General features: G+C 44.1%; 1 protein-coding gene across 2 annotated transcripts in view; it reads left to right on the forward strand.

Annotated features, from left to right (window-relative positions):
- Window positions 1-352: 352 nt before the first annotated feature.
- Window positions 353-21,526, forward strand: part of palm3 (paralemmin 3) — a 30,548-nt gene continuing 9,374 nt past the window's right edge. Inside the window, exons 1-2 of one of the 2 annotated variants that reach the window (XM_064962309.1) lie at window positions 353-846; window positions 21,301-21,352. In XM_064962309.1, coding sequence (XP_064818381.1) covers window positions 21,308-21,352 — 45 coding nt within the window. In that variant the 5' untranslated portion in view covers window positions 353-846; window positions 21,301-21,307. The remainder of the gene's footprint in view (window positions 847-21,300; window positions 21,353-21,526) is intronic. The other variant, XM_064962315.1, reaches the window with a different exon arrangement.

A 21,526-nucleotide genomic window follows, 5' to 3' on the forward strand; every position in this document is an offset into this window, starting at 1 on the left:
AATTTACGGGTCGAGAATATTATATCTCCAGACGTTAAAATAGTAATGCCACTGTTGCTCTGGGTGCATTTAGCCTATATTCCAATATCACGCTTGTATAATGAGAACATAGGAGGATAATGGGATGGATCAGGCTACTACTGCTCCCTTCTAGATGCGCTACTATTAAACTATTTACTCTTTGTTTTGTCGATAACTTTTGTGATGTTCACATGGCCCATTCTCCATTTCACGTCACACAATAAAATATTGTCAGCTGTGTTACCTGTTGCTCCCTGGTTTTAATGTCTATGGTTGCTCCTGTGGAAGGGAAGTCCACTTCTCACTACCTACAGTTGGTACATACGAACAACTATCCCTGTGCTGCTCTCTGAAAAGAGGGTTGGCCACCCAGCACAGCACAACACGGAACATGAGTCAGGTAACTGTAACAGAAACGTTGCTTCTGAGCTCCCGTGAATTTTGGACAAGGCACTGACTCGGTTTGGGAGGCAGGGAGTGACAAACATATTTCTCTGAAAGGGATTTTGCTGTACTCCCATGTCTATTTTAAAAACCGTATAAACGTTTTAAGTTTCACGTTTTCGTGTGTCTGCTGCACTGATGTGACGAGTTTGGCGTTTCACAAGCGGATAAAACGCTCAGGTGTTTGTTTTTCATAGGTGGATTTTCTGCCTGTTTTAAAAACCCTTCCTAAGTAGAGCAGCGACAGGAGGTTTTCCCCTGCGGTATATTTTTTTATTGCAAATCTCTTGTTAAACCACGTTAGTGTTTTTCTTGCTTTTGTTTTTAAATATTTAATTTCTAACCACCGACAACGCCGAGTGGCCACGTTGGAACAAACAGGTAAGTGTCTGCAATAATATTATTAGCCAACAACTTTCGATTTCAAAGTTACTTTGCCTTTGTTTTTTACTGAATTTGATAGTTTTCCTTACTGCAGAAAGTTAGTAAACGTCCTTGGGTTGACACCTTTTGAACTCGTGCCAACTCGTGCTACAAATGTGATCCGTGTGCGCGCGCAACGACAGGCCTGGCTGCAAGCTGATGATTTGCAACGTGCATGACCTCTGTAAACCATTAAGCCACAGATTCACCAAATAATTATAGAATCACAGTTACATTTGGTCCCATCTTATTTGTTGATATATTCATTCATCAGCGTAGAAATGAACTTGACAGTGAGTGTGGATAGTCACAAAGAGGCCTCATAGGGAAGAAAAAAAAACATTTGGAAGGAAAGGTTATATAATGTTGCCAAAACGATGTTGAGCTTTTCCATATCAATTCGAGTTATTTCACAGATCTCCCACATTTCTAGAGGGTTCATTCAGAAATCACGATACTCTTGAAGTGAGTATTTAAATACAGAGAATATAATATACCTCAAAGCGACGGGTAAATGCAGCTCATTATAACCTAGTTAATTAATGCGTTCTGGGATGACGGAACAAATTGGGCCAGCTTTCTATCGCGGAGACTAATAAAGCCTGGTGATAGTGCCTAGCTGCTGTTGCACCACCAATATTGTACACACAACAACATAGCCGACACGCTAAACTATTACCCATCTAACAGAATCCCTTGGCTCCCACTGATTGTGTCCTGGGTAAATGCAAGGGACTGTTAGATGTAGGAACTGACTTGCATAACATGTGAACACATACGGTATGTTCCTACTAATGTGCTGAGACACATGGACTGTGTGTAATGTCCATATCGTCTTGCCTATGTGATGTTCAATGCACAGAGTTGCTCATTCACTCTGCTGCATTGTAAACTGCTGAGGTGACGTCATTATGTAGACCAAGCCTGGTCTCATGCTGAGAGAAGAAGCCAGGGGCTTTAACCTGAGTCATCTAAAACCAACCGCACATAGATCTGCTTAGCTAGCAAACAGACACACATGCATGTGGGGGGAGGGACCCCAGGTTACAGGGGAGACTCCCAACAGGTCTCGAGGGACGTACTCTTTAAAGTCTTCCTTCGCTGAACCCCCTAGGCCCTAACTGTGTGCTAGCCCGAGGGTGTCGTGAACATAATTGAACCCCTGACTCATTTTGTTTCTAGGAAGTAGTATGGTGTTCAGTTCACTCTTTAAGTCCCTATAACCAGGGGCATATTCATTACTGCACATTGTAGCTTTCTGTTTTACAACAGAAAATCGAAAAACAAATGTTTCTTAATGGACAACTTTCATCTGTTTTTCTTCCGTTTGGTATCTAGTGAACCTGCCTGGTCTCAGACCATTTTGTATTATTTTGGATGTAAATTCTAAATACTTCATTTATTCAGATGTTTCTTATGGTGTATATGTTTGTGAATGTCATCATCCATATCGTATGGCTCCAGATCATCTATAAGTCTTTGCTAGGTAAAGCCCCGCCTTTTCTCAGCTCACTGGTCACCATAGCAACAGTAGCACGCGCTCCAGCAGGTATATTTCACTGGTCATCCCCAAAGCCAACACTTACTTTGGCCGCCTTTCCTTCCAGTTCTCTGCTGCCAATGACTGGAACAAATTGCAAAAATCACTGAAGCTGGAGTCTTATATCTCCCTCTCCAACTTTAAGTATCAGCTGTCAGAGCAGCTTACCGATCACTGTACCTGTACATAGCCAATCTGTAAATAGCACACCCAACAACCTCATCCCCATATTATTACTTATCCTCTTGCTCTTTTGCACCCCAGTATCTCTACTTGCACATCTATCACTCCAGTGTTAATGCTAAATTGTAATTACTTCACCTCCATGGCCTATTAATTGCCTTACCTCCCCACTCTTCTACATTTGCACACACTGTACATTGATTTTTCTATTGTGTTATTGATTGTACGTTTGTTGATGTGTAACTCTGTGTTGTTTTTGTCACACTGCTTTGCTTTATCTTGGCCAAGTTGCAGTTGTAAATTAACTTGTTCTCAACTGGCCTACCTGGTTAAATAAAGGTGAAATTTGCTAAACATATATGTTAATAATTACAATTTGTTGTGGCTAATGTTAGCTACCTGGCTAACGTTAGATAGGCTAGGTGTTAGGGTTTAAGGCTAAGTAGGTAAAAAGTTTCTAAAATGCTAAAGTTGTCCGTGATGACATTCAAACACTCATACTTTGGGTTGCTAGACATTCACGTTTATAGACCCTCTTTTCATTTGTACCTTGAGTAACCATCTGTCTTATGTAGCCATACCAAACGTAACATATCGTACTAATTTGAGGTGTCTCAGATTTACATTTACTATGTTGTAATGAGACCAGTCTATGAGACCAGGCTGAGTGAACGTGAACCAGACAGGGTTCAGAGACATCGAACTGGTCGTTCTGCTTTAAACCATCTGTGTTCGCCTTTAACTGAAGTCTTTCTCTCTGATGCCTGTGTGTGTGGTTGGTTTGTGTAAAATGTAACGCAGTGCACTATTAGATTAAGTTATTTACATATTTGTTTTATATATTATTAGGCACACCACCACGTTCATGAAATTGGTTCGCTCCTACAACTACTGAGTCACGTGGCCATTGCTCGTTATATAAGCAGGCAGACAGGCATCGAGGCATTCAGTTACTTTCCGAATTGAACGTTAAAATGGGCAAAACAAGTCACTTAAGAGACTTAAGTGTGGTATGATTGCTGGTACCAGTGCGCAAGTTCCAGCCTCCTGGGGATTTTCACACATAGCAGTGTCTAGGGTTTACAGAGAATGGTGTGAAAAAACATTCAGTCAACAGCAGTCCTGTGGGCAAAAACAGGTCATTGATGAGGGGTCGAATGAGAATGGCAAGAATCGCGTAAGCTAACAGACGGGCCACAAACGGGCAAATAACGGAGCAGAACGGCATCTCGGAACTCGTCAGTGCTTGTCACGGATTTGACTATTGCAGCAGATGACCCACACCGGGTTCCTGTCAGCTAAAAACAAGACAAAGTGCCTCCAGTGGACAATCGATCATCAACACTGGACAATTGAGTTGATTTCTGATGCGTCATGCTGATGGCAGTCAGGATTTGGCATAAGCAGCATGAGTCCATGGCCCCACCCTGACTGGTGTCAGAGGTACAGGTGGTAGCGGTAGTGTAATGGTGTGGGGAAGGTGTTCCTGGCACACGTTAGGTCCTTTGATACCAATTGAGTAACATTTCCATGCCTCGAAGAATAGTCTGTTCTGGAGTGGGTCCGACACGGTACTAGATGGGTGTACCTAATAAACTGGCCACTGTGTGTGTGTGTGTGTGTGTGTGTGTGTGTGTGTGTGTGTGTGGGTGTGCATGCAAATTCAACATGTAAAGGGTTGGTCCCATGTTTCATAAGCTGAAATAAAAGTTTCCAGAAATGTTCCATACGCACAAAAATATTATTTCTCACATTTTGTGCAATTTTTTTCTCCATCCCTGTTAATGAGCATTTCTTCTTTGCCAAGATAATCATCCACCTGACAGGTCTGGCATATGAAGAAGCTGATTAAACAGCATGATAATTACACAGGTGCACCTTGTGCTGGGGACAATAAAAGGCCACTAAATTGTGCAGTTGTCACACAACACAATGCCACAGATGTCCCAAGTTTTGAGGAAGTGTACAATTGTCATGCTGACTGCAGGAAAGTCCCCCAGAGCGGTTGTCAGATAAATTAACAGAAAATGATCTACCATAGACTGCCTCCGTTGTTTTAGAGAATTTGGCAGTACGTCCAAACAGCCTCAGAACCCCAGACCCCGCGTATGGCGTTGTGTGGGCACAGGTGCACCCCAGCACAAGGTGCCATTCACGTGGTACATACACGACGCCATACACGTGGTCTGCGGTTGTGAGGCTGGTTGGACGTACTGCCAAATTCTCTAAAACAACGTTGGAGGCAGTTTATGGTAGAGAAATTAACAGAAAAGTATCTGACAACAGCTCTGGGGGACTTTCCTGCAGTCAGCAGGACAATTGTACACTTCCTCAAAACTTGGGACATCTGTGGCATTGTGTTGTGTGACAACTGCACAATTTAGAGTGGCCTTTTATTGTCCCCAGCACAAGGTGCACCTTTTGCTGACGTCAACATTGTGAACAGAGTACCCCATGTTGGTGGTGGGGTTATGGTATGGTCAGGCATAAGCTATTTTATCGATGACAATTTGAATGCCCTGAGATACCGTGACAAGATTAGAGAAATTGAAAGGGGAAAATACTTTTTCACAGCACTGTATGTATGTATATATACTGTATGTGTGTATATATACTGTATGTGTGTATATATACTGTATGTATGTATATATACTGTATGTATGTATATATACTGTATGTGTGTATATATACTGTATGTGTGAAATATATTGGTGTATGTGTGTGTGTGTGAGATTGTTGGGGGAGAGAGAGGAGGGGTGCAAAAGAAAGATGAAACTGTGAAGTAACTGTAACCACATCAGTTGGATTTTTATCTCTGCTATCCTGCTGATGCGAGCGAGTGTCACTGACAAGACCGAGGGAGATAAAAACAGAGCGATAAATCATGGTGAAGGGAGAGATGGAGTGATGAGATCTCTCTCTCCCCTGGGTGATGGATGACTAGTCTGCTGGAGGGAAATTCCTCAATGCCTCACACACTGCCCTGCAGTGACTACGCTACCTCTCTTTCTCTCTGTTTCTCTCTCTAATACAATGTTCCCCTCTATTTAAATGTCTTTCTCTCTTTCTGTTTCTATAAATGCCTCTTTCTCTACCTCTTGGTTTCTATTTTACTGTCTTTCTCTCTTCCAATTCCTCTATCGTTGTCTGTTTCTCCCAATTCCTCTATCGTTGTCTGTTTCTCCCAATTCCTCTATCGTTGTCTGTTTCTCCCAATTCCTCTATCGTTGTCTGTTTCTCCCAATTCCTCTATTGTTGTCTGTTTCTCTCTTTCATTCCTTCTCGCCGGTTCAGTTCTGCTCACTTGGACAACATAACAGTTCCTGTACATGACACTGACTAATTATTACCATTAGAAGTACTGTAGCAGAGATCCCATGCTCTCTACACTATAGTACTTCACTCCAGTGATCTGTCTCATCAGTCTGTGTGATGTCAGTCTTTTGTACCTGATCTTAGAGGTTCCCAAGGTGTTTGTGGTATGAGTAAGTGGGAATCTTTTTGTTTGTCAGTGTCTTGACTTCGTCCGGGAAGGTAGTGTGACCTGGAGAAGACAGTTTACATTTTGTGTGTCTCCACGGTCTAGAATCATCCGGCAGTGACCCGAAAAAAAGAAGAAAAAACTTGCTCTTTTGAGAAGTTCTCTTTCTCCTATCCCCACAGTACAAACCCTCCTCCACGCCTGCTGGCAAGGCATCACTACAGACCACATAAAACACCAAGACAATTATGTGACACTTTAAATCATGTATTATTGTTGTCGAGGTAATAGTCTGGGGGTGATAGTATAAACAAGGAAATAGGGCCTATTCTGACATGATAAAGTCAGCTGTTTAGCTCTTAGTAATTACCTAGCCCTTCATCATAGCGAGCAACCCATGAAACTGGTGTGTGTGGAAGTGGTAGGGCAAGTCCAAGATACCCGAATTACGCTGACTCAGGTTTTTCACTTTAAAATGTATGCCAAACAAAAACCATTGATTGCAAAGTTAGAGAAATCATATAGCTCTATCCACAATGACTACTTTTAACAATTTCCACAGAAATAAATACAAAAACACATTCTCTTGAATAGTGCCAAATCAAATTTTGGTAACAGAAGTACGGTTTGCGTGGTACAAACTGCAATTCTGTTACCAAACTTTGCACATTTTATCGTGGAATTGCCCAGTAGTAGTTTTACCTGAGACCCTAGTTAAGGAAGCTATTCCAGGCACCTAATTTATGACAGGGACGAGAGGCTATTTTAAGGTTGTCACAATGTTTATCTAACCTTAACTGTCTTTGCCATCTAACAATGATAGTAGCCGTTGAGACTGCTTTTTACTTTAGTGTGTGTGTGTGTGGGTGTGTGTGTGTGTGTGTGTGTGTGTGAGTGAGACTGAGTAAGCACACTGCTCTCTCTCAAAGGTAGAGGAGCCTGGTTTGTGAATGAGGTTTTTGATCAATGGGCATTTCAGCTGCCCGCAGGTTGTCATGACGCCAAGAGGTTGCCATGGTGTGAAAGGGCTGACTTGTCCTATGGGTGTGGACTAACCTAAGCCTCCTTTTTGGCTTTGAGTCAGTTTCGTTGGTATGGTCTCATGTCTACAATAGAATCATTCACTACATTGTACAACGTTAGCTGATACTCATCGTGATAAGGACTCTTATTTTGGAGTCCCCTTTGAATACTATTTGCATGATCACCTACTGTTTGTTAGATATGTGCTCCCGTGGCCGGGCACGCTTAATCTGTGCAAGCAGTGTGAAATATCAATGCAACTGCCATGTTAAAATGTCTGGGGGTGCAACCTGACGTCAGACATTGGTCTAATATATGGTATCTGTTTGCTTCAGGTTGCTTAGGCCACACCCACCATCCCCGGGATGTTTGCCTAGGCCACATCCACCACCCCCGGGATGTTTGCTTAGGCCACACCCACCACCCTGAGGAGTTTTCTTAGGTCAGTTGGGTAGCCTACTTGACAGTTAATAACATGGTAACTCAGATTTAAACGGTTCCACTCAGACCAGATCAGGTGGATGATTTGACATAAACTGAGGTCAAAGGTCACTCTTAGTTCCTCAACACTGTGAGCTGGGTCACCAGTACACCAGGGTCAGGAGGTGACAGTGTGGGATACCATGGTATGTCTGCATACCAGAGACATCACTTAGGCAACGTGTACTCCCCTTAGATTCCCAAGGCTTTGTCAACATGGCTAGACTCATAAAGACATGCTAGTGAATCACAACCTGCTGGTGAATCACAGCCCCAGATGGCAAGCATACGTTGGCCGAGCGTCGAAACCCGACGTTGGCCTTTGAAGGGATACCGTGCTCTAAATCCCACTGTTTGTTTGATTTCCTTATATTAATCCAATCACCCATATTTTCTGATTAACAATCCCACAGAAGATGGGTGATGTAGTGTCTCTCATTTCCTCCTCCAGTGGGTTGGAATGGGACTATGTTTGTCTGGTTGGAATGGGACTGTGTTTGTCTGGTTGGAATGGGACTGTGTTTGTCCGGTTGGAATGGGACTGTGTTTGTCCGGTTGGAATGGGACTGTGTTTGTCAGGTTGGAATGGGACTTGTGTTTGTCCGGTTGGAATGGGACTGTGTTTGTCCGGTTGGAATGGGACTGTGTTTGTCCTGTTGGAATGGGACTGTGTTTGTCCGGTTGGAATGGGACTGTGTTTGTCCGGTTGGAATGGGACTGTGTTTGTCCGGTTGGAATGGGACTGTGTTTTGGAATGGGACTGTGTTTGTCCGGTTGGAATGGGACTGTGTTTGTCCTGTTTGGAATGGGACTGTGTTTGTCCGGTTGGAATGGGACTGTGTTTGTCCGGTTGGAATGGGACTGTGTTTGTCCGGTTGGAATGGGACTGTGTTTGTCCGGTTGGAATGGGACTGTGTTTGTCCGGTTGGAATGGGACTGTGTTTGTCCGGTTGGAATGGGACTGTGTTTGTCCTGTTGGAATGGGACGGTTGGAATGGGACTGTGTTTGTCCGGTTGGAATGGGACTGTGTTTGTCCGGTTGGAATGGGACTGTGTTTGTCCGGTTGGAATGGGACTGTGTTTGTCCGGTTGGAATGGGACTGTGTTTGTCCGGTTGGAATGGGACTGGGACTGTGTTTGTCCGGTTGGAATGGGACTGTGTTTGTCCGGTTGGAATGGGACTGTGTTTGTCCTGTTGGAATGGGACTGTGTTTGTCCGGTTGGAATGGGACTGTTGGAATGGGACTGTGTTTGTCCGGTTGGAATGGGACTGTGTTTGTCCGGTTGGAATGGAATGGGACTGTGTTTGTCCGGTTGGAATGGGACTGTGTTTGTCCTGTTGGAATGGGACTGTGTTTGTCCGGTTGGAATGGACTGGGACTGTGTTTGTCCGGTTGGAATGGGACTGGGACTGTGTTTGTCCTGTTGGAATGGGACTGTGTTTGTCCGGTTGGAATGGGACTGTGTTTGTCCGGTTGGAATGGGACTGTGTTTGTCCGGTTGGAATGGGACTGTGTTTGTCCGGTTGGAATGGGACTGTGTTTGTCCGGTTGGAATGGGACTGTGTTTGTCCGGTTGGAATGGGGACTGTGTTTGTCCGGTTGGAATGGGGACTGTGTTTGTCCGGTTGGAATGGGGACTGTGTTTGTCCGGTTGGAATGGGACTGTGTTTGTCCGGTTGGAATGGGACTGTGTTTGTCCGGTTGGAATGGGACTGTGTTTGTCCTGTTGGAATGGGACTGTGTTTGTCCTGTTGGAATGGGACTGTGTTTGTCCGGTTGGAATGGGACTGTGTTTGTCCGGTTGGAATGGGACTGTGTTTGTCCTGTTGGAATGGGACTGTGTTTGTCCGGTTGGAATGGGACTGTGTTTGTCCGGTTGGAATGGGACTGGGACTGTGTTTGTCCTGGGTGATAATGAGGAATGTTGACGTTAAACATTACAGCGGTTGTCTGTCTGCCTGCAGATGGATCACATCTATTCTAGGACTTTGTCTCTGTATCAGAAGTAGGGTAAGGAGTCACTGTGACCTGTCTGAAATGGGTCCTTCAGTTTAGATTAGCTTTCTCTGTTAACTTAGTTTAGGCACGTTAGCTTAGCTGCTAGACCCCAAGGCAAACACAGCTCCTGGTCTTCACCCAATAATAACAGTGGAGATGAACTGAGACCAGATTACACCAGTCCTGGATACCTTTCTCCAAACCTGTTTCAGAGTTACACAGATATGCATACATGCAGGCACGCACACACACACACACACACACACACGCTATAATCCTTTACACACACACACAAAACAGGGGAAAGTACTGAAGCAAGCCATTACATGTCACACCTCTCAGAGCTGGGATGAGACTGCTGCTGCACCCAGACAATGTTAGGCGGAGGTGACTCAGTATTCTCATTACAGAACAGCCCAAAATAGTTTGATCAAAAGTAGGTCAAATGACAGAACCATACAATATCATATCCTATTGTCTGTGTGAGCAGCTAGGTTTAGGTGTGTTAGGCTTGTTTGTTTTAGGCTTGTTTGTATTTTGCGCATGTGTGTGTGAGAACACACGTGGCCCTGTGTATAGTCAATGAGCTGGTTTCACATGTCTTTTTGTGCTTTAACTGATGGAGTCAGTGATGACAAAGGGGATAATAAGTAGGGATGTCAGTTCTCAGAAACATCTGAACGTCTCTGGCGACAATTGGAAATCGTGTATGTGTGACATGTTTGTGCTGTGAGGCAGCCCGGGGTGTCTTGTCAGAACAGGTGTCTCAACCTGGGCCCCTGTTAGTCACTTGATCTTATTATCTCTCGCGCTCGATCTCTCTCTCTCTCTCTCTCTCTCTCTCATGCTCTCTCCTTTGCTCACTCTGTTTCTCTCTGACACTTTCAATTAAATTCAAGAAACAAAGTTTATTGATATGGAAAGTGTAGCAACTTACAAAGTCAAACATTTTGCCAAAGCAAACGTGTAAGAACCTTTTAAAAGAAATAAATAATGATGTACCCAGCAGTTCTGTCTCTCCGACTCCTCCTCTATCTGACTCCTCCCCCTCTCCTGGTTATGTCAATCAACTGGTGCTTCACCTCGCGTGTGTGAGGTGGGATTTGTGTTTAAACAGTGGTTCTAGATACGAGACCTACATGCTGACCTTTCACCCCTCTCTCACCCCTATATATACTCCCACACACGCCCACATTTCCTGAAGATATAGAGCCTGACATGAGTGCTTATGAATAACTCAAATAAGCCACACACACACACAATCGCAGACATATCAGTGTTTCAACAGCATGTCGTGTCCTGCTCCGTCTCAGTAGAATGTTGTTGTCCTCTCATCTTTTGTTCTCCCTCTCATGGCTTAGTCTTAGACAGTCAGGCTTACTCTCCAACTACATAGAACCCTCAGCTCTCTGCCTGATCAATGGTAAAACTTACACTTTTTTTGTATGGTACTTTATCCTTTTAACTCCCCTCAATTCACTGGATGCGTCCCAATGGCACCCTATTCCCTACGTAGTACACTACTTTTGACCCAGACCTCTGGTCAAAAGTAGTGCACTATGTAGGCAATGGGTTGCCATTGGGACGCAGCCAGTGTAGCTCAGATAGTTCAGCTGGTAATTCCCCCCAGAGAAGTGTTCAGTAGGCCAGGCTTAGAGAGCTGCCTCCAGGGTTGAGGGATCAGGTAGGCAGTGAGCGACGGGATGGTGTGTGTGTTGTACCTTAGTTTCCACTGCACCAGTGGAGGATATTGAAGAGAGCGCGGTGGAGGAGGAGAAGCCCGGCCCCTGGACAAACAAAGACATTATTGTGTGTGTGTGTGTGTGTGTGTGTGTGTGTGTGTGTGCGGTACTCAAAGGAGCACCTGACAGAGGGGGCATTGATGCACCCTGGGCTGAGACTCCTTACAGCCCAACACTGTGAAGAGGAGGAAACATCCCACACAAACCTACATGTTATTTGTCATGTACTGTATAATGACATTACTGTGCACTCCAAGCACCGTTGCAGATAATGATGCAATACTGAAATAATCATGTTGTGTGTGTGTGTTTAGGAAGTCATTGAATCCACCAGACATTGGTTATGTGGAGTAACTTGATAAATGACTAAGAATAGTGATCTGTAGTTTTCTTTGGTGATCCCTGCCACACTCCCAGTCTGTTCACTGTTGACACTGGGCTGCTATTGCAGCATACACATACATACAAACACCGCTCAATAGGAATGCAGTGTTTTCATTCCCCTGACCCAGCCTGTCACAAAGAAATTATAGTGGGCAGTGTGCTGTTGGATCTGGCCCAAGCAAACACCATAGATTCCTGTCATCACACACACTATATATATATAAAGTGTCAGTCATAAGTTTGGACGCACCTACTCGTTCTTTATTTTTACTATTTTATACTTTGTGGAATAATAGTGAAGACATCAACTATGAAATAACACATGTAGTAACCAAAAAAGTGTTAAACAAATTAAAATATATTTTAGTTTCTTCAAATTAGCCACCCTTTGCCTTGATGACAACTTTGCACACTTGGCATTCTCTCAACCAGCTTCACCTGGAATGCTTTTCCAACCATCTTGAAGGAGTTCCCACATATGCTGAATACTTGTTGGCTGCTTTGTCTTCACTCTGCAGTCCATCTCATCCCAAACCATCTCATTTGTGTTGAGTTCGGGTGATTTGTGGAGGCCAGGTCATCTGATGCAGCACTCCATCACTCTCCTTCTTGGTCAAATTGCCCTTACACAGCCTGGAGGTATGTTTTTGGGTCATAGTCTTGTTGAAAAACAAATGACAGTCCAACTAAGCGCAAACCAGGTGGGATGGTGTATCTCTGCAGAATGCTGTGGTAGCCATGCTGGTTAAGTGTGCTTTGAATTCTAAATAAATCACTGACAGTGTCACCAGCAAAGCACCATCACACTACCTCCTCCATGCTTCACGGTGGGAACCACACATGCAGAGATCACCCGTTCACCTACTCTGCGTCTCACAAAGACACGGCGGTTGGAACCAAAAATCTCACATTTGGAATCATCATTACCACCGGTCTAATGTCTATTGCTCGTGTTTCCTGGCCCAAGCACGTCTCCTCTTCTTATTGGTGTCCTTTTTAGTAGTGGTTTCTTTGCAGCAATTCGACCATGAAGCCCTGATTTACACCGTTTCTTCTGAACAGTTGATGTTGAGATGTGTCTGTTGAGCTCTGAAGCATTTATTTGGGCTGCAATATCTGAGGCTGGTAACTCCAATGAACTTATCCTCTGCAGCAGAGGTAACTCTGGGTCTTCCACTCCTGTGGTGGTCCTCATGAGAGCCAGTTTCATCATAGCGCTTGATGTTTTTTTTATGTTTCTTGAAATGTTCTGTGTTGACTGACCATATCTTAAAGTAATGATGAACTCTTGTTTCTTTGCTTATTTGAGCTGTTCTTGCCATAATATGGACTTGGTCTTTTACCAAATAAGGCCATCTTCTGTATACTACCCCTACCTTGTCACATCACAACTGATTGGCTCAAACGTATTAAGAAGGAAAGAAATTCCACAAAATACAATTTAATATGGCACATCTGGTAATTGAAATGCTTTCCAGGTGACAACCTCATGAAGCTGGTTGAGTGTGCAAAGCTGTCATTAAGGCAAAGGGGGGCTACTTAAATGTAACTTTTTTTTGAGTACTACATGATTCCATATGTGTTATGTCATACAATGTTGAAAATAGTAACATTTAAAGACAAACCCTTGAATGAGTAGGTGTCCAAATTGGACTTGTACTGTATATCAGACACACTCGGTCACATACACACTCTTCTCATCTCTCTCACACACACTCGCAACACTATGATTGATTTATCTGGCTCCTCCTAGGTTGGGGTCTGTATCTAAACCAGCAGCACAACCATGACAAAGAGGATTTCTCTACTAGACTGACCCTCTGTGAGGAAAATCTATCGGTGGGGAAAAAGCACGTTGCATCAAATCGCCCCCTCAAGCTACAGACTCTCTGATTGAGTGTACACACACACACACACACACACACACACACACACACAGGAATTGCCTTTTGATTATTTTCTCTCACACATAAAGAATGAGGACTCTTTCCAGGAACTCTGTTATGATTGGTGGGGTCTATTTCAATCAACTCCTGACTGGCAGCCAATAACAACAGCAGGGGATGTGTGTGAGATCTGGGTGTTTGTGATTGGATGGCTCGTCGCCGATCGTCTGGAGGACACTTACTGGTGTGTGTTCTTTCCCTCTTCCCAAACACAGAGAGAGAGATGCGATGCCAGTTTCCAATGGCCTTGGACTGTGGCAATGTGTCTGACACTGATAGACAGAGGAAGAAGCCTTGATTCTTCATTTTTTATTTGTTGGGCCCATGGTGCTATTCGGCATCCTTTGAAAGGCTGTCTTGTTGTGTTGGATGCTGAATGCTGAAGCCTGTCCACCCCCTCCCCACCCCACAGACACACACACCACCTTATCCCCACAACACATCTCTCTCACATTCACACACCAGACCGGACTTCCTTTCTGTCGACAAGAGGTGGCCAGTCAAGGCTAGTCGAGCACAGTTGCACTTCCTCCCAGAGGCTAGGGGCGTAGAGCCCAGATAATTCTGATTTGTTGAAGTCCTCTCGGAAAGTAAAATACTTCCTTGGGCCACTCAGACTTAAAATATACTTATTCACACTCTAGATTGGATTAACTCTGTCTCCATGGCAACAAGTGAGCCCTTTTACGATCTCATCTTCACTCCCAACTGACCCAACCTTCAGTGCAATGTGTATTGCTCCAGTACGACCTCCAGTGTAGTGTAAACCATTGTCTTATCCCATGGCTTGACACCTTAGTAGTAGCTTACTAGGTACAGATCAGAACCCTGGGGTACTAGTGGAATAGCCTGGATAGGATCCCAGTCTGTTTATGCTTTAGCCACTACTGTACAACTGTTGTCTGCACCCTAAAACCATCATGCATGTAAATGAAGCCATACACGTACATTTACTTAACATTACTGCGCTAATTGAGGTAGTGTTGACATGCTCCACTAGCAAGTACAACCTCTACCTGTGCTAATGGACAAAGGGTGTGTGTGTGTGTGTGTGTTTCCTGTTTTGAACCTCACAGCCTGGTCTCTGTCCCCCTCTAACTCCAAATGTCAGGAGGAAATGGAGCAGAAACAGTCATTGCTTTGAAGTGTGTCGTGCTGCGTCGGTCGCCGACGGCAAGACTGGGGTAATTGTGTCAGTGTGCGTGGCTGAACTCTGTTTGATCGCCACGGTGATGTCACCGTATGGACTGATTTAGCCTTTTCCCAACCTGACCCTCATCATTTGATCTGAGACTTGACTAGAAACCCCTCATGTGAGTTTGACACAGCCCCCAACACGTCCACCTCAATGTGTACTTGTGCACGACACGTCCGTAACCTTCTATTACTGCTGAGTAACCGTGTGTCTGTGAGAGACCGACATGTGGTCACATCAGGTCCCGCGACGTACCCGGGCCCAGAGCTGCGGGCCCCCTATGTAATTTGAATACCACCCCACCGTGCCCAAGTATTACTTGTTGACGCAGGTCCATCACGTCTACCATTTGATGAGAAGATCTTTCTTTAACCTAGGCTATATGATAAATGATCCCACTGATGGTTTCACCAACAAAATGGTTTTTTTTGCCACTACATAACATGATATTTTAGTGTATTGATGACAATAAATCCAATTAACTTGCTAAATAAATCATATTATTTAATAGTTTCAATGCCATGTTAAAATAATGAAATGTATTCTGGGATTCATTGTGCAAATACTCTCCAAAGTGTTGTTGTTTCTGTCACCGTTGAGCGAACTATCGAGACAACGGCCGTAAAAATGAGTAAAGAGAGAAAGTCGAGAATAAAAAATTACGGATTTAAAAAGTGGAGCCCATAAAGGCCAGAAATGAGAAAGCAAAGGAGGCGTCAAAATTAGTTAAATTTTTCAGATGCAGTTCAAGTGCAGCCGTTACTAGCACAAGCAATGTAACGGGACCAGAAGAGGATGTAGGTTTCTCATCGCCAGCAGCAGCTTTTAGCGGGTCAAGTGAGCCAAGGCCAAGCTGTTCCATCGTGCCAGAAGAAGCAGCTTTGACAGTGGAGGATACAGGTTGTCAGATATCGGAGGATACGACCCTGAGCACAAGCCAGGCCGGACAAGCTATCCCCGGGCAGGGAGGAAAAGGAGCAGGGCGAAGCTAGAATCTTGGCGGCTGTGGAAGTGGGACAGATGGCCTTTTTACCTATCCAACTGACGGGACATTGTGCAACAAATGTGGATGCAAAAGTTAAATGGCACGTTATTGCATTAGACTTGTGTAAACCTACTGGCCCATTCCCAAGAGATGACGAAAGGCAGTGTTTTTCCAAGTCATACTACACCACAACAACCAAGGCTGGAATCAAATTACCACTTACATGGCTATGTTATTCGGCCAAGCTAGATTGCACGTATTGTGATCCTTGCTGGCTGTTCGGCGATTGGAGTGCCCCTTTCTTCTCTGATGCGAGGGTGAATGGGGTGAGAGATTGGTACCATCTAACATCCAAAATAGCATGTCATGAGACATCCCAGATTCACATGGGTGCCTGTTTTGGTATATGAGCAGTGCAAGCTCAATGGCACCTTTTTGACGCAGAAATGGAGAAAGGAGTGCGTAACGCAGCAAATTTCTGGCGACAGGTGTTGCAGCGCATAGTTAACTTTTTTAGGATAGGGTGCAGTATTCATAAGTTTGGATGACCGAGTTGCCCAAATTGCCTGTTACTCGGGCCCAGAAGCTAGGATATGCATATAATTGGTAGATTTGGATAGAAAAACACTCTGGCGTTTCCACAACTGTTAAAATGATGTCTGTGAGTATAACAGAACTGATATGGCAGGCGAAAACCTGAGGAAAATACATCCAGGAAGTGGGATAGTTTTGATGTGTGTAATTTTCAATTGAATGCCTATACATTCTGTTGGGTTAGGACCCAGATTGCAGTTCCTATGGCTTCCACTAGATGTCAACAGTCTTTAGACATTTGTTTCAGGCTTGTATTCTGAAAAATGAGGAAGAATGAGACCATTTTGTAAGTGGCATGCAGAATGAACCAGAGCTCCTTTGCGCGTGTGACCAAATGCGCGCCCTTTGTTCTTTTTCCTTTCAATTGAAGACGCTATTGTCCGGTTGAAATATTATCGATTATTTAGACAATAGACAACCTGAGGATTAATTATAAACATTGTTTGACATGTTTCGACAAACTTTACCAGTACTATTAGGATGAATTCGTCTGCCTGTTGTGACCACCTTTTGAACCAGTGGATTACTAAACAAAACATGCCAACAAAACTGAGTTTTTGGGACATAAAGAAGGACTTTATTGAACAAAACAGGGACTCTTGTGAGTGCAACCAGATGAAGATCATCAAAGGTAAGTGATTAATTTTATCGCTATTTCTGACTTTTGTGACTCTTCTATTTGGCTTTAAAATGTTTGTATGCTTTTGTAAGCGGGGCGCTGTCCTCAGATAATTGCATGGTATGCTTTCGCCATAAAGCCTGGATTAACAAGATGTTAATCTTTATTTTGATGTATAATACTTGTATTTTCATGAATGTTAAATATTTATGTAATTTGAATTTCGCGCTCTGCAATTTCACTGGATGTTGTCGAGGTGTGCCGCTAGCGGGACGCCTATCCTATTAATGTAACTTTCACGCTTGCATCATGTAACTTGGCGTTCAGAGGGCACTGTGAAAAGCTGAGGCAAGCCAACAGTGGGAATTTTCTCAGTATAATTGAACTGCTGTCATCCGTTAACTACCTCAGGATCCGTTAACTATCCCAGTCCTCAAATCCAAAATGAGCTGATTTAAATCTTCGCCGAGCGAGTGAAGTGTGACATTCAGGGAGACCCATTTTTAAAAATTTTCTTTCTATTATGGACACCAGACCGGATGTTTCCAAAGTAGACCAGTTAATCCAAGTTCATCGCTATGTGAGATTGATATGGGATGTAAATAATGTCACCACAGATATGACCATCACAGTTGTTTTTGGGATTTCTGGAGACTCAACATAAAATCCTGGGCAGCATAGAGGATAATGGGCTGAATATGTCAAAATGGCGTGGGCAGGGGTATGATGGAGCTGCTAACATGATCCGGGTCTATCCGGCGTGTGCCGGCAAGAATATCAGATAAAGAGCCGCTTGCTGTTTGTGCGCTGCGCAATGCACAATCTTAACCTGACTCTCAACAACTCTGTCAAAAATGTGCCAGAGATGAAACAGTTTTATGATACTGTTGAACTGTTATGCAACTTCTTCGGGCATAAAGAGATGGTCAGTGTTGAGTGGTATTTGATTTTGCATCAGAAAAGACAATGCAACTCTAAAACGACCAGTGGGTGGGACACAGTCATCTAGATACGAGTCCCTTGACGCCCTGAGATACAGATATGTGAACGTGATGACGGCCCTCACCGAGACGGTGCTGTTAAGTAACAAGAAGGATGAGAGGGATGATGCAGCAGCACTGAAAAAGAAAATGGTTTTAGTCTGCAGACCTAAGGTTTTAGAAAATGGTTTTAGTCTCCAGACCTAAGGTTTAGAAAATGGTTTTAGTCTGCAGACCTAAGGTTTTAGAAAATGGTTTTAGTCTGCAGACCTAAGGTTTAGAAAATGTGAACGTTGTCTCCAAAATGCTACAGGCAGCACAGGGCAGTCATCCCACTCAATGACATTATAGAGGTCCTGTCCGGATTCCCACAGGATTCTGTGAATGCCAAAGTCGCTGCTAAGACCCTTGCCGACAAATGGGGAGCTCAGAACACATTTGAAGACACTCCGAGGAGGAAGGCGAGGTGTCATTTTGATGTGCTATGCGAGGACGAGCGACTGTCTTCTGGGGAGAGTAGTTTTAGAGTCAACAACTTTAATGCAAAGATTGACATCGTTATCCACCAGCTGTCAAACAGATAAAAGTCTGCGGGCAACGTCGAGTCTGTTTGACTCCATCCATCCATCCATCCCACGACCCCGGCCAACGCAGATGATAATGCACTCTACGTGACCTCAAGCCTGACTGGCTGAACATCACAGCAAAGATGTATCAGCAAGCTTCCCTGGCCAATTACTCTCTATCAGGGCCTGTTTTTAAGAAGGAAATAGCAAAGCACACTACGCTGAGAGACCTGGTCAGGATTGTGCATTTACAATTCAGTCACATTTTGGGAAGTAGTTACAGCGATGCTCCTTTTCATGACTCTGCCTGTAATGGTAGCCAATGCCGAGCGCTCCTTTTCCAAAATGAAAATAATTCAATCATACCTGAGGAGCAGCATGGGACAGGAGAGACTGAGTGGGTTGGCTGTTCCGTCCGTTGAAATCACCAGGTCCGGCACCATGGATTTGAATGCCTTAGTCAATGACTTCACAGAGCGCAAGGCCCGTCAAATGTCAATCAAGCTTATATTTTATACAGGGCAGGCTGCCCAGACAGCCTATTTAAATCCAGATTTATTGAGATTAATCTACATTGCTTGTCAATCTATGACTATGCACAATCTGTTTTAGGAAACCATGTTTTGGTGCACGGCCACTGAGCCATTTCATTGTCATCATAGCCTATACGTTTAACTAGGCTATAAGAATAATAGTAAGCACATGCGTATCATATAGTGTTAAGAGACATGCTGCCATTTAAGCAGATCTGTTTGACTGCTCCTCTTGATTGATTTGCTGGTGTTTTTGCTATCGGCCTCTGCAGGAGGCAGGTCATTTGAAATAGCGGTATGTCAGTTTTGCCGGCGTGCACGACTTCAGCGAATGTCCTGGGTCATTAGCTGTGTTTCTGTCAAGACATTGCTCTATATACTTATGTTTTATAATATAGGCTATTGCCTATTATTTGCAGATAAAATAGTTATTTTGTTATTTTTTTGTTTGTATTTGTGCTGAATATATTGGCTATATTGCGGCTTCTCTGGTAACAGCTTCAAATGTGCCCTTCGATTAGGTTCTGCCCTGCTGTTACAATGCTTAGTAATATTAACACACAGCCTTACCAACAAAATCATTTACATTTTAAGGGAAATATGGGTGGTGGTAGGGGCCCGTAATTGTTTTGGGGCACCTGGGCCCGTCATGATTAAGATGCGCTACTGCCCCTGCTATACAACCACCTGTTCCCACAGCGAGTGCTAACGCTACGCTAGCAGAAACCATGTAGCCTCCCCACAGGGCACATATACATCCTTTTACACACTGTGTGTGTTTCACACCAAGGCTCTGAGAGTGTTTGCACTGAAGCCATGCCAACCAAATAAACGTTAGCCACTGCTAGCTAGTGTGGTGGGTCCATAAGACGACGTTTCTCACCTACTGTAGCGGATATATATAGTTACTCATTGTGTATTTATTCCTTGTGTTATTATTTCTCTCTCTGCATTGTTGGGAAGGACCTGTATGTAAGCATTTCACTGTTTAGTCTACACTTACAATTTGATTTGTAAATGTCATTGAGTTGACAGTGTAGTGCGTAGGGACCTGGTCTGGAAGAAGTGTCTGTTACACACTGGCCCTCATGTAGAAGCATGTAGGAGATCACCACTCCTCTTGGACTAATACGAAGTCATTGTGCAAGTTTTCTCCCACTTTCTCTCTCCGTCTCTCTGCTGTGTATCATCATATTGTGTCTAATTATCAGACTCGGTCTGTAGGGAGCTCAACAATGCTCCTCATCAAAGACTGTTTGTTTATCTCCTCACTGCTATTCCTGGCTCCTCATGAGACCTGGCGTAGTCCCTACGGAGGCTCATAAGCTGGTTATAAGCCGTCATAGCCCCAATGCCTCCAAACACCAGGGAGGTTGGGGTTTGAGGGAGGTATCAGGGAGTCTTCTAAGGCTTGGAGCAGAGGATGGGAACTGTGTGTAGAAGAATGAAGGGTAGGTGGGGATTGGTTTCTTTTTACACCAGATCGCAGGTAGAAACTAGGGATTGTCATGTTTTTCTAGTGGACTTGATCATTTTGTGTGCGTTGGGTCTAGTCTCCAGTATTCCCTTGGGGGAGTAGGAAATATCACTGTTGTTTCTGCACAGTAGAAATATATCTCCTGGTTCTCTATAGATCAGTTGGTGGTGCATGGCGGTTGCAAAGCCAGGATCGTGGGTTCAACTCCTGCCACCACCCGTATGTCAAATGTATGCAGGCTTGGGATTAAAGCGTCTGCTAAATGGCAGATCTGTTTCTACGTTGTAGGAAACCAAGGCTCTATAATAAAGGTTTGCGGGTTCAGCACATCCTCCAGGCTGTGTTCATACGTACCAAGTCAGGCTCGTCATATTGTCCCGCTGTGTGTCAGATGTGAGGATACAAACATGTAGTTATACAGTAATTTGTCTTGTGATGCCTGAGGCCATGTCACAAGGGATACGTAATGTGAAACAACACAAGCTAGATAGAAACGTCCAGATTAACAACTAAGGCTTCCAGGTATCTCTGGGTCAGTGCTGATCTAGGATCAGGTCCCCTCCTGTCCATATAACCGTATTAATTGTGCTCTAAAAGGCTAAACTGTTCCTAGAGCAGCACTTTAACTACTTCCTACAGTAAATGATATCTGTGACCTATAACCTTTAATTTCTTGTCACACAGATTGAAGATGGACGAGGCAGAGAAGTACAAACAGAGACTGCAGGCGATCACTGTGAGTCAAGCACCTGACACACACACAACCACACATACAGGCCCATGGAATCTAAGCACTGCTCCTTGCGCTGTATGTCTGTAGCTACTGAATAATTTACCCATAGTGCAGTGTGTCGCACCAGGCCGCCTCCCTCAGCCCAGTAAAACAACGCCACAGTATTTCCATGGAGAC

The sequence above is a fragment of the Oncorhynchus masou genome, chromosome 5 (assembly GCF_036934945.1).
Source record: "Oncorhynchus masou masou isolate Uvic2021 chromosome 5, UVic_Omas_1.1, whole genome shotgun sequence".
In the NCBI taxonomy this organism is placed as follows: domain Eukaryota; kingdom Metazoa; phylum Chordata; class Actinopteri; order Salmoniformes; family Salmonidae; genus Oncorhynchus; species Oncorhynchus masou.